At 48.4% G+C, this 18,100-nt stretch overlaps 1 protein-coding gene across 2 annotated transcripts in view; it reads right to left on the bottom strand.

The window, feature by feature from the left end:
* Positions 1-18,100, bottom strand: part of si:dkey-91m11.5 (BCR activator of RhoGEF and GTPase) — a 62,459-nt gene that overhangs the window by 6,774 nt on the left and 37,585 nt on the right. For both annotated transcript variants that reach the window (XM_072706967.1, XM_072706970.1), the window contains exons 5-18: positions 16,376-16,483; positions 14,827-14,887; positions 14,668-14,720; positions 14,127-14,267; positions 9,823-9,944; positions 9,099-9,264; positions 8,885-9,004; positions 7,100-7,175; positions 6,899-7,003; positions 6,051-6,125; positions 5,224-5,321; positions 4,983-5,117; positions 2,482-2,541; positions 2,267-2,376 (exon numbers count right to left, since the gene is read on the bottom strand). In XM_072706967.1, coding sequence (XP_072563068.1) covers positions 2,267-2,376; positions 2,482-2,541; positions 4,983-5,117; positions 5,224-5,321; positions 6,051-6,125; positions 6,899-7,003; positions 7,100-7,175; positions 8,885-9,004; positions 9,099-9,264; positions 9,823-9,944; positions 14,127-14,267; positions 14,668-14,720; positions 14,827-14,887; positions 16,376-16,483 — 1,430 coding nt within the window. The remainder of the gene's footprint in view (positions 1-2,266; positions 2,377-2,481; positions 2,542-4,982; positions 5,118-5,223; positions 5,322-6,050; positions 6,126-6,898; positions 7,004-7,099; positions 7,176-8,884; positions 9,005-9,098; positions 9,265-9,822; positions 9,945-14,126; positions 14,268-14,667; positions 14,721-14,826; positions 14,888-16,375; positions 16,484-18,100) is intronic.

Genomic DNA, 18,100 nt, shown 5'->3' with positions numbered 1-18,100 from the left:
TTTCTATAAAGGTTTGATTGTTCGAAACTTTGAAAGAAAACATCTGTAATGCCTTTCCCATTGTTGAAATTTTCACTTTATTAGAAGTAGGTCATATGTTGTAGGTAATGTTGATGTACATTAGTCACTTATTTCCAATGTTCACAATTAGTGTTAATTATCACTTTACAAAATTACTGTTGAAATATGCAACTGCATATTTTACTGGAGAAATTCAGATGAAGTGTCTTGCCCAAGGTTACACAGCAGGGCCCTTCACTCTCTCGACAAGCCCTTTGATGCATTTAACCAGTTACACCCAACAAAACCGAGAAAAATACCACAGGGGGCTGCACTGATCAAGAAAAGTTCATCTTGCCTACGGCTTTACTGTGATGTCATCTAATCGGGAGACAGCTTGTCGTGCTGAAATGTGCTGGAATGCATTACCATACTGATTTTGCATAGAAACAAAGAAATGAATGCGACAATCTCATCTCGACGATCTCAAGGATATTTATCGCAAGCTTTCACTAAAGGTGTGCTTTCTGGTGTTTCAGACCTCAGCGTGGTTTCAGCGGTATTCTCAACCAGTCGACCCAGACACGATGACGGAAAGATTGGCAAGGTAACACGAAGTAGCAGCTGACCACAAACAAAAGCAAAGCATACTTCTTATGCATTTTACGCATCACTTTTTTTGGACAAGAGTCGGCTAAATACTGTACATGTCAATGTACTTTCGAAAATCGTCACGGCATGAGGGTTTGTTAGAGTTTAAAAAATAATTTTAAAAAAACCTGTTTTTTTTTCCTTTATCACCTGACTTGGCCAGAAAGTACAGGCTGGGCTAACCAGCGGTAGCAAATCCCTCCTGGACAAGCCAAATCCCTCAAACCAGGTAACCCGACCCCCTGGTTTGGGTTTCTGGTTCCATTTAGCCCGACTTCCTTCCTCCAGGACTAAATCAGCCCTGTGACCTGGCCTCCCTGTCTCCACTGCCCACATGCGACGATGCTGTAAACAGGAGTTCCAGAGTTTGTTCAAACATTTTAACAATGGCTAGGGTATCTGGTAACAGTGTTAGCGCAGGTTTAACTGCTAGGCAACTCCAAAGAATGCTATATAATATGCTAGTTTCAGATAGACGGAGGCCATACAGTCACACAGAATATGCTTATCTCTCATCGGATCTCTGGTGTAATGCATCCTAGTATTAGTAGGTCTCTTGGAAACAAAAAAATTAGCAATGGTGCTGCTAACCTTTCTGTGCACATATATTGTCAAATAATTCACATATAAAACTTTAGCCCACCTGCTGTCAGTACCGGTGGTTCAGCTGTCTGATTTTGGGCAGATACAGTTCAGTGTGACAAAAGCGTTCATTCTAACAGACTGGAAATGTGACACCAGTCTCTCTCTACACTTATGAAGAAGGTGTGTCTGGCCTCCCATGGTTTAGCATGAAAGCCCTTCTGAAAAAGTATGCGGAGTGTCCCACTTCCTGTCTTCCATTTCAGACGAAAGGCAAAAGCAGATATCAGCCTCCCATCTTACTCAAGGCTATTTTTGGCCTCCCAGATTTATCCCTCGTCATTTTGATTTGTCCTTAAACACCATTGTAAGGGTCTCTGTAAAAAAGAAAAAAGCCCTCTTTTGGATTTTAAGCTGTACTCAAAGGTTTTCCAAGCTTCCCCTGGTGATACCTCTGGAGCAGCCAGATCTGGGATAAGCTCCCTTTTAAAGTAGGCTGGTCTGAGTTTGACAGTATTATTGTGTGGTAAACATCTCTATGAAACGCTTCTGGGCAATGGTGGCTTGATGGTTAGGGAAGCGCACTTGTAATTGAAAGATTGCAGGTTCGAATCCTCGCCCAGCAAGGCACCACTGAGGTACCCTGAGCAAGGTACCTCCTCCAAGCACTGCTCCCCGGGTGCTGAATTAGCTGCCCCCTGCTATGTCACAATGTCACATATGGGTTAAATGCAGAGGACACATTTCGTTGTTGTACACTGTGATGTGTCAACAATGACTACTGATCACTAAATTCTAAAAAATTCTACTTTAAGTGCCAGGATGGGGCCCTGTTATACTCATGAAGTAGTACACCTAAATTCCTAAAATATCCACCACTATAAATGGGTAAATATTTTTCCCAAAAGTATGAACCTACATATTGAGTAACAGTGACTACAAAGCACTGAACTAAATAAAATTTGCATAATAGAGCTGTGTGTGTTTTCCCGAGAGCCCCTGCTCCATTTTGGCACAGGGAGAGGAGACTCACTTGGTGACCACGCCGATTTTCACCCCGAAGACCCCAGTCTGCTTTCGTGACGGCATCCTCTTCAGGCTAAACTCCCGGCTCGTGAACTTCATGGACAGCTTCACCTCAATCTGCTCACAGGAAAACAGGCCGGCGCAAGTTACTGGGGTCACCCCTCCCCTCACAAACTACCATTTATAGCTTGACGCCACTGGCTGTGGCCTTCCAGGACTCACCCCGTTCGTGGCGATGACCGACCTCTGCCAGTCTTTTCCCTGCAGCGTCTGAGGGTCCAGCTGAAGCCAAAAAGACACAGAGATACGTCACCTTCACCTCCGTTATGTATGTCGCGGGAAGTCGGGCCATGTCCGGGATTAATGCGTGCTTCCTAGTGGGATATTTTTAGCTCTACTCAAGCGATCAGAATCTCAAACTCGGGTAGAGCCCAGTTCTTGCAAGAGCATCAGAGGCTTAAGATATGCATAATCAGAGCAAGCTAGCAATCTAGACCTAGCATCAGAAGATGCCACGGTAGATAAATACACCATGCAGTGAAAATCACTGTCTAAGCTCAGTGATCTCCAGATTTAGCCTGTTAGCTACTTGATCGCTAAATGTTTCAGCGATGCAAGGGGATCTTTTTAATTATTAGCTTAGCGTCTAAGAACACGACACACGTGCCTGGTCTGTTTAAACACGGCGGGATTAACCTGCTTTGTCAGTCAGTCTGATTTGACCTATTAAAAGGAAATGAGTTAAACCCACCAGCCTGAGAGGGGATGCTAATCCCACCCACTGCAGGGTTCAAAGCCTCATTCCTCATGAATGTTTAGTTGCCGCATTAAATAAATGACTCATTGAACTCAGCTACCGTCAAGGCAGCCAGGGGGAATTTGGCAAAGCTGCGCCCAATGTGGGAAGGTGCACAGACTCTAGATATTCACCAACAGACCTGATGATCTCGAAATACCTGCCCGTCACCACAGGCAACCAGCTCTTTGGAGCTCCCAGAAGGCCAGGCGTTTGTTTCATTCTGAATGCTATGCCAACACATCTCTGCAGTGAGCCTGGGCTGAAGAGGCATGTCCTTACAGGATATGAGCCGAATCCTCTGATCCAGACTTCTGTTGACTAGGGTAACTTAAGACTAAAACTCCTAGATACTTACTAGGCAGTTCCATGCAGAACAGACAAATAGCTCTCTCCTGTCTCTCCTCCCCTCTCTTCTCTCCCATATTCTACACCGTACATAAAATCCACGTCTTAGCACATGCACGCACACCCCGAGGTCACACAATACCCTCCCTGACCTATCACCCCTCACCTCTGACCCTGGGCAGTGTTCAAAGGCAAACATTAGGCAGCAGACCCAGTGATCTGAAATACGTCCCTCTTTTACTCCTGACATAAGGTCACTCTACCGACATTCATACGAGGACTTTCGATCTCAGCTGATCAGATACATAAATCATACAGTCAATCTCTCTGCTACTGGGTATAATTCTTAAAATAGCAATAAAATAAGAGATGTAAATGTCTCTTTTTGGAGCCTTGCAGTCATCATCTAATTCTGATCTGCGCACAGCGGTGTCCTGGCAACGGCAACGAGGCGTCACCCACTAATCAGGTGGCCTGGAGACTGTGGCCTCCCAGTGGGCCCCTTTGAACCTGATCGGTAGGTGTCATTCAGGGAAAAAGAGAGCCAATCAGAGCAAAGCCAGGGATGCTGAGCCTCCAGTTCACTTCACAGCTGTCTTCAAGTGACCCCCCCCCACTCCCCAGGTCCTCTCTGACATCGGGAGGGGGTACAGCTATCTGGGTAAGGTGACAATGCCCTGGAGGCGGGGGGGGGGGGGGAGGTACACAGTGAACAGGGGCCTGAGAGGAGTATGCAGGTGACACACACCAGGTGGGAGACACGGGGGGTTGGGGGGGGTTTAGGGGGTGGCATTGGAACACTGTTGAGAATCTTGGTGCTGGGGGTGGGGGGGGGGAGAGAGAGAACAAAGCTCACGACACATTTCCACTCTTCAGCAGACAAGGACATGAATGGAGGGAGGCCTTTGTGGGGAAACCTCATCCCTGAGGACGCCCATCCGGCACAGGGAGGGGCCCTGATCCACACTCTAGACCTGCACTTAGAGAAAACAAGTGAAGGCCTGTGTTACCCGCCAGGTGAGGGGATACGGTTCAGGCTGGGGGGGGGGGGGGTAGGGTTTCATTTACTGATCTGGACAGTTTCATTACCACCTCTACTAAGGTCAGACTGATTGGTGTGTGGGCTGCGATCTAGGCCTCTGCTCCTGCAATGGGAAGGTTACTGGTTCGAATCCCATCCTTGGCAGAATAGCCCTTACCCCCCCCACCCCACCCACCCAGAAATGCTCCAAGGCCTCCACATAATTGGCTGAACCTGTGACGGGTCCCTGAACGTCACTCTCAACTCTATAAATGTGTGTGTGTGTCGCACAGGAGAGCAGGATGGGATACGCACAAAGAGGCATTCCAGTGTGGCTGTGCAAATGACAAATACAGCACTACTGTCTCAAATTCATCTCTGGTCAAGCTAATCAGTTCATTTAATAAATTTATTATGTTGGAGTAAATTATGGATATCTGGATTCTGTAGTCTATTATCTGCAGCTAGAAACACACATTCTGTGTTGTATACCAGCAGAGATTATTCCAAATGATCACCCCAACCTTACAGCAGCACTTTGCCTGTACGTCGCCCCACCTGGATTTGGCCTTTGGCTATAATTCTGTCCGTGTTCTCCCCGTCCTCCTTGTTCACTCGGGTCATCTTGTTGTAACACTTCTCATAGCAGAGGAGCCTCATGGTCTGGGAGCCCTCCAGCTCGATCTCAAACTCCTGTTTGTGAAATGGGGCAGCAGTTATCGTATAGCGTCATGGCAGGGGCGGGGGGGGGGGGGGGGGGGGGGGGGGTGAGGCCCAAAGCAGGCGGCCAGAGGCTCACCTCGTTCCAGCTGGGCTCTGTTGCATCCCGGTACACCCGCGTCTTAGCCTTGTTCACGAAGTAGCCGAAGGAGTCCACTTCCAAGGTGCAGTAAAGATCTGCACGGAAGGTTCTTGGGTTAGACCCCACCAGCAAAGGTGGGGGACAATTCAAGGGTATCAAGGGGTACAACTTCACAGAAGTTTCCGGCACATGCTGTCCTCCAGCTGGTGAGGTGACCCCACCGCTGATGTTCCAGAAGCCGGCTGAAAATCAGGCCAGTGTGGATCTCAGTGACCCAGAAGCCACCCTCAAAATACGGGCAAAGTAGGCGACTATCCTGGCGAGCTTCTCAAGCGACAAGGCAGAAGGAGCGGAGAGCGTCCGACTGAACCTGAACAGTCCTGTGGCTGTAACTCCAAGAGCGGCGAGCTGCCTTAAGCACCATGTGATCGAATAAGGAAGACTAACAAGGGTGGATAGCAGACTACTAACTACTAACCGAGAGATAGTAAGAATTAACCAAGGCTAACTAACCCCATCCTGAGCAACTTGGTGCCCCTGGGACATCAGAGTGGTTACACTTTTCTTGGTAAACCTGTCCTTCAAGTAACCTCCAATGCCCCCGCCCCCACTTTCCTCCATGAGCTGGAGTAACATGGCGGGCTCTGTTAATCCACCCCCCACCCACGTCAGCTGTATTCCAACAGCTGTTGCATTGGGGAATTCCTGCTGTCTTCCTAGAGACAGATGGTGAGAATGGCCAGAATAAGTTGGGGGGGGGGAGGCAGGAGGAGTAACCATGAACAAGACAGGATAAACACGCAAAACCAGGAACGGCGACTTACTCAGGCTCTGTTTGAGCCCCGAGGCAGAGTGGACGATGACATTCAGGAAGCCGCACAGGCCTGAAGGCTCATCATCTAAGGAAAAGTAACAGAGAAGCTGAACATTAAACCAGTCAGTTACTGGAACAAGCAACTTCCCAGCTGGCTTTGGCTGTGCAACCACACTTAATCTTTGGGATGATTCAAGATACATTATGCATATTCTGTTGTCTACAATGCTTTTTCAATCCATTTTCTGCAACAAATTGTTCTTATTTCATTCTAAAAACCCTGGATCAATGACTGTTTAAAGTAGCATGATCTCAATGCCACTTAATGAGAAATGAAAAGCTTTAAAAACTAATAAATAGAATTTAATCTTACTGGTCCAGAGTAATTTAATCTGAATTACAGTGTCTGTCTATAGTCGTCTCTAATACTGTAAATTCAGTGAGTTATCAGCATCAGCTGGCATTGCACGAGAATATTATCAGTTCTTTTTGTCAATAAAATTTTTGTGCTGTGGTTTTTTACGTACCAACGCCAAAGACCGGATTGGCAGAAAAAACTGGAAAAACATATACAAAACTGGATAAAATCATTAACAATGTCCAGCAAGGCGGCACCTGCAGCTGGGATAATCTTCCTAGGAAAGGGTGTGATTATATTCTCATGTTATCAGTAATGCCTGGAGATACATTCTTTCTGCTGGAAAAAGCTGAATCCACTCAGCACAAGATGTTACCAAACAACTGACTAAAGAATAGCAGCTATGGTACCAGTCTGACACACAGCTAAAGCTAAAGATCAGCTGTGGCCCTTTACTGCACTGACCCCGGAGGTCAGAGGTTAGAGGTCAGCTCTCACACCTTCTTTATTGACGGTCAGGGGTATACTGTGCACCGTCTGCAGCTTCACGCATGAGTTGGTCAGCATCTGAAGCTCCACTGAGGTCAGGGAAAAGCTCTTAACGCCTGCGGGGGGAGACAGAAGATGAAACAAGAGTGTGTTTAGTTACAGAGTTTAGTTACAACTGATTATGGCCACACCATGGGGGGAGGGGGACTCACTCTTCTTCTGCTGCTCTCGGATCAGCTCTCTCCACTCTGCCCTCTCATAGTCTGAGGAGGTCAGGAACATGTAACCCTGCAAGGCAGGAACACACGGATGAAGGTGGCTTTCGGAATCATCACATTTATATTTCAGGCTACATACATTTCTTGAGAGAGCAATCAGCCAGTCCCAGGCACAACTGGGGTTTAAGGGCTTTGCTCAGGGGACCAACGGTAAAATTGCTATGGGATTTAAACCAACGACCTGCTGATTACAAGCACAGCATCCTAACCCACTGAGAGACACGGCAGCCCTTAGGGGCCGTCACCTGAGAAATGACACACAAACCAGGCGTGGAGAGAAGGCCTCATAAGTGGGTGCTGAGATCCTTTAACCACCCATTACCCAGTTATGGAAACTGGTGTTCCAGGGTCAACCCTAAGTAAACAAAACTGAGGTCCCCAGAATGGACCGGCAGTCAATTAGCCAACAGACACACACTATAAAGGCAGTTCAATGCCAACAACTCAGTTATAGTGAATGTCTTGGGATCACAAGGGGAAAAATCTAGAGCAGTATTTCCCAATCTGGTCCTCAGGGAGCCTCAGACAGTCTATGTTTTTCCCCGGTTGGAAGCTTGGAGGGAGTGAAAATGTGGACTGTCTGGCAAGGAGCTGGGAGGGTGCAAAAGCACGAACGGTCTGTGGGTCCCCCAGGACTGGGTCGGGAAACAATACCCTAGGAGAAACCAATAAACAGAGAGCTGGGGCCACTGTTCGTGAGAGTCCAGTCACCACTGCTGCCCCCTGTGCTACGTGAGGCCTAATCCTCTGCAGCAATGGTCATGTGACTGCAGCCATAATCATGTGACTGCAGCTGGTCATGGAGGAAACTTAGCCCTGGCTACTGCAGTTACCTCACACTCAAGCCGCAGCAAACAGCAGACATGGATGCTGGACTTGTCATGGAACAGAAACTGCCACACTTTTTTGAGGCTGTTTTTTCTCCCTTACAGGCAGGTCAGGAGAAGTTACAGCCAATTTATCTAAATCAGGTATAAGTGGATACAATTTTAAAAGGATTATGCTTCTCAGGCTCATATTGAGTTTGGGTTAAGCCTGAGTATTCAGGCATGATCATAACCGAGATCAGAAATGCAAAAGCATCACCTGCAGCATTATCACTTATACAACAGAAAGGCCTTTTTTTGCCCCTGAGTCTAATGAATGAAGATAACCCAGCCGGTGAGCACCTGCACCTAAAGCGGAATCAGCTTCCAGAAAGTATCGCCAAATAACAGGGCTAGGAAGACTCTACACTGAATGAAAGTCACCTCCAACAGATAAAACAGCCTATAGCTTGAGAGTATCAACAAAGCTGGTGGTTGTCCCTTCATTTTAAGGGCAGGGTGAAGAGGACATTATTATTTAACATCCAAACATTGCAGCAGACAGGGCCTCCCCTTCCTGAACCACTTGAAATGGACTTATAATGGTAAATTGCATTTATATAGCGCTTTTAACTACTCTTATGAGTACCAAAGCACTTTACAGTTATGCCTCACATTCACCCATTCACACCACACATTCCCACACTGGTGGCGGAGGCTGCCATGCAAGGAGCTCACCAGGAGCAATTTGGGGTTCAGTGTCTTGCTCAAGGACACTTTGATGGAGTCAGGAGGACCCGGGGCTCGAACCTGCAACCCTCCGGTTGCCGAACGGTAGCACTACCTCCTGCACCACCATCGCCCCACTTGCACCACTTGCAGTACCAGAGATGGCCTGGTGATGGCAGCTCACCTTGCCATTGCGGTTGTGCACCCTGAAGGCCATGCAGGGCGACATAAGCAGCAGCAGAGACTCTTGCTCACAAAGCTTCTTCCTCAGCCGATCCACCACCTTTCCACCTTTGTTGGCTTTCTGGGGGGGGGGGGATGCAATGAAGCAATACAGGCATGAATGCATGAATTTGCAGAAGTGTCCATATTGAGCTGTAAACGTCCGCAGGACACACCTTCTCCCTCTGGATCTCGTTTTTGATCTGTGAAATCTTAATCTTCATGGCCTCGATCTCCTCATCCGGGACCTGTGGGATGGGCGAGGACTCGGACTCCTCCACGGTCTGGAAGGTGAGGTCTGCCAGCGGGATGTACCACTTACAGTCATACTGCTGGCCCTTTCTGCAGAGAGAAAGGGGGAGGCACACACTGGTCACCCGCAAAGTGACGACACGCACACAGAACCTGTCACTGAACCTACTGAGGTCAGCGAGTCAGGACACTGCTCCAGCTGATGGGGTTCTCAAAAGGGGGGCAAAAAAGCTTCATAACCTCCCTGGGAAACCAGGATAACATTCAAGACCCCCTCCCCCCAATGTCACACCTTAGGCAAGTAGCTAACAGGGACCCATGCCCTCAGACACATTTATTCTGCTGCAATGGGGCATGGTCATGAGAAATGGGGGTGTAACTGTGGTAGGTGGGGGAGTGGCTGGAGTATGTAGGGATGTGGTTGGAGAAGGTGGCCAAGAAGATGGGGCGTGGCTAAGAAAGTGGGGGCATAGTTAAGACTTTGGGGGTGTAGCTAAGATGACGAGGTGTGGCTAGGAATTTGGGTAAGAAGGTGGGAGGGTGACTGAGGGTGGGCGTGGTTTGGAAAGTGGGGTCGTGGCTAAGGAAGGTAAAAGGTGTCCCTCGGAGATGGGGGTGTGGCTTGGGGAAAGAGGCCCGCCCACTTACCCCCCGGTCTGCTTTTTCAGCTTCGCACACAGCAGCAGGTCGGTGAACAGGAACATGTGTCGTAGCTTACGGGTTCCTTCCACCAGCTCCACCATGAAGCTGTCCTTCAGCAGCTGCCGGTTCTACAGGAGGGGGATAATTCGGGGCACCTGATTGGTCAAACAGTCAATCAATCAATCATTCAGCCATTCAGAGACAAAGCTGGCTCAGACTCTACAGAAAGACTTTGGTCATAATCCTGATAAATGTTAATGTTAATTAAATAATAATATTATAATTTTATAATGTTATACACACATAATATGCATAAATATGTATGAATATTATACATACAGAATACTGCTACTACTAGCTGTTGTACCAAATACTGCCAAGAGGTGTCACTCTTGTACATCTGTCCATATTCCTACCACTAGTACCAGGTTGTGATGACGCTAGAGCCTGTTCCAGGAAATGCAGGGATCAAGGCAGGAGACACTATGGATGGGGTTACATTATACTACCTACACTTAGCTGAAGGTTTTCCCAAATGATTTTATGGAAAAAAAAGAAAAAAAAAAATCCTATCCCGTTAAATGATATATTGTATTTTTCTTGTTGTAATACCAGTTAGTTTATGAGAGTGAAGATTAGCAAGAGGATCAGTCAGAGGTAGAGTGGAAATGTTCTGGCCTGTCGAGACTAAATCTGACTTCACTTCACAATGATGGTGAGCTTATCTTGACCGCATGAGCAGCCAGAGAGCGATTTAAAAGGCAGCCATAGTCTGCCCTTCAGAGACCCCACCAGCTTGGGAATGACATCACGCTGAGCTCACCCTGCCGGAGCCTCCCGTGTTTATCCGGACCGTCCCGCCACCGGCTGTTACGGCGGGAACCAGCTGGTGACGTCACGCCACCTTCTATGGCGGCCGACCGGGTTAAGTGCCTTTTCATTAAAGCTCTTCATATCTGACCGCGGTGCTTCTGGGATTCTGTCTAAGCTTTGCAGGTCTCATTGTGGTAAAACATTCCACACTACTAATAAAGCTTCAGAAATCCCGATGATCACAGCGTAGATCGGTTGCTCTGGGGATAATCTGCCACACCCTCGAAACAAGCCGGAATATTCCGTCTCGGGATCCGTGGCTCCCTAGGGGCAGAAAGCTGCGGCCCGACTGGTTCCACGGTTTTGTTCGTGCCTCTCAGCTGCGGGCCCTCGTCTCCCTGCTCCGCAGGTCCACACGTGACCTTCCATGTGGGGTCGGGGACGAGTGAGGCCATTTCTGACTTCCTGTGGTGGCCAGGCATAGAAGTGTTTGGGGCGAGGCTTTAATGACCGAACACTCACACGCACACACACTTACACAGCAACACACCGGATCTCGGGGACATTTCCATCCATCCCGGCACCAAACTGCTTTTGGGAAAACAAGCAGAAGCTCAAAATAAGGGTCACACTCCAATTTTAGAGTGTCGCATTCGAGACGCCGTCGGAAACAGGAAGCTGCAGAGTGTCCAGTGGTCACATGTGCTGTCTCAGGGCGTCAGCTGACATCCCATCCCATGGGACTGGGTGTGCGTGTGTGTGTGTGCGTGTGTGTGGTGTGTGTGTGTGGGGGTATATACTGTATATATTGTGGGGACCAAATGTCCCCAAAATGTGATAAAACCTGTTATTTTGATGTTGTGGGGCCCATTTTTTCACACTTTAATCCTCTTCCATTAAATACAGATGCAGTGTGAAAACTTGTTTGTGAACACAGATGTGCAACAGGAGCAGAAGCATGACTGGGATTAATGCTGTGACCTGTAGTTATATATGGACACGGTATAAGGATCCATAAAAATGCAGACGATCCTCAGGTCGTTGCTTCAATTCCAGCTCGAAGGAGCAAGGATTTCGGGGGCAGCCTGCGGCCCGTGATCAGCAGGGGGTGCCAATTCAAACCCCGGAATCAGCAGAGCGATTTGAGCGTTGGGCCCTTCAGCAAGACCCAAACCCCGTTTACTTCAGGGACTTACTGTCCCCAAGCTGATCAGAACTGTCTGACGCCAGTAACAACATTACGGGCAAGACCAGTGAATGTTAATGAGCTCTTAAGGCACATAGCCGGCCTCCTGCAGAGGAGAGGAAGGAGAAAGTGCAACAGCAGGGCTGAGCGACTTCCCAAAACCCCACTGCTAGCTGAGCGCGTTTCAGAAAGCGCCCTTTGTGAGCCCCAAGCGGGGCGTCCTTTTGCCCCCCCTGTGATGTTTGTTATGATGAGGAACAGCGTCGTTTGTTTAACGCCTGTGGTGTCCATTCATAAAATCCTTCACAACAGTTTCCGGGGTAGCTTTCAGTAAACACACTGTCGGGGGCGAAGGTCAACATCCGGTCGGAAAGGAAGGGAGTTGTGTGTGTGTGTGTGTGTGTGTGTGTGTGTGTGTGTGTTAGGGGGCGGCGGTGCTTGGGAGGGTCATTTCCAGGAACCTTAACCTGGAGGGGCAGCGGGGCAGCCCTCGCTGGGAAACAGGATATTTGTCCTGTACTGGAACTGTACTGTACTGAGGCTGTTTATTATTTTTCTACTGCATTATAAGCCCTGTGATTCGCCTCAATGCAGGAACACGACTCGAGACAAGGTTGACTCAGCGCTGACTCACATGGGAAGGGAGGGGGGGGCATTAGGACTGCTTTCCTAGACGTAGTTCCATCTTCAATGCAAGAAAAATTGTGTATCAGAAACAGACGCAGTAACGCAAGCGCTCCTTTGTCCCTCGTTAACCACCAGGGGGCTCAAGCCAGCAAAACGGTTTCAGTATATGTTCTGTTCCTGTCCCGTCTGTGTCCTTTTTACCATCTTGCTGCATACAGAGAGTTACAGAGAGTCAGACTCCACAGTCCCGCAAACATAAGCTCAAATCTGCTAGCAGCCCCCGCTCTCCCCCAACAATCAGCCTTTCCCTGGACAAAATTACCGCAGTGCAGAGGATACTGTGACACACCCCCTGAGGACTTGGGGACAACTTTAACTATACATGAATAACAAGCAGTGCATGCAAGAGCATCACGTGACCAGATTCTTGAAAACCAGGAGGGCACACTCAAACGCAGGGTTCACACCAATGAGAGCAGGCCGTTGTGCAAGTGTGTGATCAGGCACGATGGCGCCGTCGGAGTCACACACGTAAAACCGCATCGATCTCCTGTGCATCTTGTTCGTCTGCCATCAGAAAGATGCACGCTGGCAGGACTTCAGCTGCTAGGCTTTCGGCAATTTTAGGGAAGTTTCCAGGCTCCGATTCACAGAAGGCCACAGCTCTGTGTTACATGACGAGGTTCCAGCCCGGGAGACAGCGAGTCCAGATAACACACTGCTTCGATTTCCATAATTCCTCTTTCATGTCCCCACAATCAATATTTGATGAGCAGCTAGAACGACTATGGACGACTGGGGAAGCTGAGGCGGTGTCCAAATAAGATTCAAAAATAATGACCATGCCCCCCCCCGTCCCTCCCACAGGGGATTCCCCCACACCTGAAGGATGGCGTCCTACTCCTGCCTGTCGCCAGCATGAATAATGAATGGCTGCGGCAGGGAGAAGCTGGCTGGGCTCATTACAGTAAATTAAGGCTGAGGAGCGCGTCTTTATCTCGGAGTACCGTCTGCTGCAAGCTAATGCCACCCCCACTGCCCCCCTGGTGGGAGCTTCCCAGTGTGACCTGGACCTGTCAACCAATCAGAGCGAGCGACCGCGTGACACCAGAGGCAGCCGCCAGGCGTGTGGCACATCCAGGGAAACTGGAGCCAACCGCGTGGCTCTGGATGCTTCCGGAACTAGACTTGGGAAGGTCTCCACATTGCCCTCCCCGGGGGCGCTCGATCACAGAGTCTGTTCCTGGCAGAGAGGCAGCTCTGCGTCTCCAAAGCAACGGATCCTTTCAGCCTGTGCTTCAGAGCAATCGGAACACAATCCTTTAAGAGCGGAACACAAAGTCCTTCCAGCTCTTTATTCTCCAATGCTCGCTTTGTGGCTTAGAGACGTCTTGAAATTGCAAGATACGGATGGTGTGGGCGAAAGGAATGGAGCCAGCCAAAGACAAATGGAGCAGTATATGCCAGAGCGGTGGACCTTCCCTTAGACAGCCTGACAGCAGTGGCTGAATGCATTAAAGTGACCAGGAAGATATTGAATCATCTCGTGACAAGGCTGACATTACAGTAACAAAAATGCTGAAATCAGAAAAACCTCTAGGTCTGTAGACCACAACTAAGCAGATCATTGACTCCATGAGGGACCATGACTTTGGTAGCCGAAGGCCTGTGACGGTGGCCTTACCTCGCCCTTCTTGACGGTCATGGACTGGCGCCGGGGCGTGATCTCCTCATTGATGCTAGACAGGAAGTTCTGAGAGATGCGTAGGGCATCCTGAAGCAGCGGGTGGTCAGGGTGGCTGGAGGGCGTGTGCTTTAGAAGGTCCTGCACAGAGAAGCCACATAAAAGACAACCTCAAACTCAAAACTGTAAATCGAAGAGCTTTATTATAACTGATCACCTAGTTGGTTAGGGGATTCAGCTTTTACACAAAACCACTTTAAACATTAAAGATTAAAGATATTTACTTAGCTACTGTACATAATGTGAAGCAGGTTAGGTGCCCTATAGCTATTTAATCCCGCCCAGCCCAGTTGTAACCTCTGTGCTAATTGCTGCTCAAAACTTCTGAAAGGTTCTGAGATGTTTCTGAATACATTCTAGTCATGTTGCCTGCGGTGCACTGTGATGTTCCTCTGATGAAACTTCAGGAGCTACAAAGGCTGTGATGAATAATGGCCCTAATTTGGGCACGAGGCTTGAATCATTGTTCACGTCTACTCACATGAAGCACCAGGGTACTCCGAGTCACTCTGTCCACTGGTTTATACAGGAGAGCTAAGGCAAAATGTGAAAGTCAGCATCAGCCCCTAGAACCAAAACTTGGGGCAAGACCAGTATCATTCTGTTGCAAAAGGTCAATGTCTAGCAGAAGGTCACCTACCCTCCAACGAGTTTTTCACCATCTGGTCTTTGCAATCCTTGCCACTCCGGATCTTGAGGTTCTGATGGACCAGAAGGAGAAAGAAAAGCAGTTCTTAAGATGCTGTTACCAAAACAAGAACCAGTGTCTTCACTCGATCATTCATTAATAATCAACCATGGAGCCAAGTCCCAAAGAGAACTCTGTAGCAGTGTTTCCTAATCCGGTCTTTGGGACCCTCAGACGGCACACGTTTTTGCTCCTTCCGAGCTCCCAGCCAGACAGTCCACATGTTTTTTTGCTCCCAGTAGGGCGTGAACTGTCTGGGGGTCTCTGACGACTGGATTTGGAAACACTGCTCTAGAGGCTCAACACTTCACCAAAAACACATTCTTATTAACCTACACTCATATATATGTTTATGTGATATCTCATAAAGACCGTAGAAGTGAAAAATTCCAGACTAGTTCAGCATTTTTTAACTGGAGCATGGGAACTACTTGTTTGTACACATGACCAACATATCAGCACATAGAAGGGCAGGAGAGGGATGATAAACTATCGTGGCTTTCTAATTGGTTCCTGTCTTCCTATTTGTCTGCTGGTCTTACATCAGAAACACCAGCAGGAATACCAGCAGCGATCTGACATTATCTTATCGGGCTGAAGCCCTGACTTTCCCCACAAGTCCCTGTCTAGATTCCTACTGGAGCATGTTCAGTGTTTTCAAATAAGAAACAGGTCAACAGTGTCACAGTGTGGGCAGAGACTAATCGGATCACATCCCTGCATGCAGAGAAAACAATATGGACAAATGGAGATCTGGGCTTTTCTCCCTTTGGCCTGAGGTCCACTTTTCATTGCCGTTCTGGTCAAAGGTCGAAGCAGCGCTCTGTAGACCTTGGAGAGGCGTTAGTTCTCTACAGCGTCAGATGGGCCCTCCCTAGTGGGAGGGGGCATCAGCTTTTCTCCACATGGATAGCTGAGCTCCGGTGAGCTCTCAGGTTCCCACATTCCTGCACCTCGTCGTCAGCAACTTTCAATGCTCCTGGCTCTTTCTCAGATCAGAATGCCGATTCTCTCGTCTCCTAGTTACCACAAACTCCTCCGCAGGGCTTAATACAAGACACACGAATTGGGGCGGGCAGGTCCAAGATCCACTCCACTGAACAATGTTCCATAAAGCGTCCTGTAAACAGCAATTCACTGCTTCTCACCAGTGAAACTGGACCAGCCAAATGCACAGATGGCCTCAAGGGAAGATCCAATTAAAAATGTGTTCCCAGTCTCTTCGAGGAAGCTGCTGGTACCTCTAATATGATTCCAACTGCAGCTGAAGGCATGAAAGTGCCCCCCACCCCATCTTTGGTTGAAAAGGTTTAAAAGGTGAACCCAGTTCCTGCTCAGTGCATGTAACCTAGAGTATCAAGGGTTACTGGGGAGTTCCAACAGAGTGTTTATGCACAGGAAGGACTTAACTGTCCCTCCGTTAGACTTAACCCTGTAGGGAGGGTAAGGATAAACTTTGACCCTACGGATAATACTGCTGGGGAGGGGGGTGCCATCCTACCTCTGAGATTTCAGCAAACTGCGTGTTCGCCTGGCAGCACTTCTCGGCTGTCTCCACAGCAACCTCATAGTTGTCCACAAAGGCACGGTAGAGTCCGAGCTGGCTGGCCTGCAGGGAGGGAAAGAGGAGCTGTGATTGGGCAGCGAGGGAGAGGTGAGCTGCGATTGGGCAGCGAGAGACAGGGGAGCCTGATTGGGCTGCATAACAGAGCAGCACCTCACCGTTTACCTGAGTGTGCCCAGACCTGTATGAATGACGAGCTGTGATAGCAAGAACAATGAGATAGGAAAAAAAATACAGGCTGGAGCAAAAGATAAGAACAAAAACCAGCAATTGGCAACAAAGACATGAGGGAAGAGCCGGGCAGCGTCAATGTCCCGGGCAGCACCAACGCTCCGGGCAGCGCCATTGTCGGGGGCCGTATGATCCACTGGGGTACCCAAGGAATGAACTAAATCCGGCCTCCTGTACTTGGATAGTAAAATTTACTCACTTGGATTAATCGCTGCTGATCTGACACAACAGATACTTTAATGGTAGGAAAGATAAGAGGGGAGGCAGTGCTGCAACAATCGTGCATGGCACTCAGACGCAGCACCGTTTACACCCCCTCTAAGGCCGAGGGCCCGCTTACGTCATGGCCGCTCAGTCCCAGGGTTCCATAGAACCCAAACCCCAGGGAAAGAGGGGCAGGACCTCCAAGTCCAGCAGAGACACGCACACAGCCCCGCTGAGTTATAGATGTTTCAGAATCACAAATAATACACAAAGAAAGCAGTGGAGAACAGCTGGTACCGAGCGGGGGGGTGGTCACCGGGCAACAGGGGCTGGTCAGGGAGGAGGCGGAGAGGAGAAATACATCTCGCATCAATCCGCGATGGACCATCGCAGTTCACAGAGATGACTGCTCAGTGACTAATATGTAAACATGGGCAATAGCCAATGATAAACTGAAGGGCAAATTTCCACAGAGTATATCTGTGAAAATTTCTGTGGAATTTGTGCGCAATTACATTTGGACAGAGTTTTGGGTCCCAATTCTGCCTTTAGGTGATTGACGGTCTCATCTCGTTTCATTTCATCTCACGCACAAAAAATAGAGTATGTCTTGGAAATTTGCTCTTCAGTCATGCACTTAATGCCATATTACTGTTTACCGTCTGTCTCTTGATAATTAATTTCTATAATAGTCTGACTACCTCAGATATTTACTTTTACATACACAGTCAAACCTTGGATTGTGAGTAACTTGTTTTGCGAGTGTCTTGCAAGACAAGCAAAAATTTTTAATAAATTTTAACCGGATAAACAAGTGAGGTCTTGCAATACGAGTATTATGTATACGTTTTGTCTGCCGAGTATCACGTGATCACAACTGAGCCAGTGGTTCTTCTCTTCTCTTCTCTCTCTCACTGCGGAATTGTGGGTAATCGTCTCCCATGCTCGGTCTCAGTCAGTGTGCCTCACTCGTATAATCAAAATTTAGTAGAAAAGCACCACCCGAATAAGGCCGTAGCAGTTCGAGCGATAAATCTAACGACAATGCAATGTCCACATTTCCGCGAAATCGGAAAGGAGGCAAAAGCGGCTGTCATTGGATTGGTTCCTTGTTAAAGTCGCATAAAAAGAAAAAGAATCCAGTGAGCCAACAGACAGCAGTGATTCCATTAATTATAGTGAAAGTCGTCCTACAAAATAACCCTCATCTTCTCCTCTCTCTCGTCT

This window comes from Paramormyrops kingsleyae, chromosome 2, assembly GCF_048594095.1.
Source record: "Paramormyrops kingsleyae isolate MSU_618 chromosome 2, PKINGS_0.4, whole genome shotgun sequence".
Classification (NCBI taxonomy): domain Eukaryota; kingdom Metazoa; phylum Chordata; class Actinopteri; order Osteoglossiformes; family Mormyridae; genus Paramormyrops; species Paramormyrops kingsleyae.
This window is presented reverse-complemented; position numbering and strand designations above follow the sequence as displayed.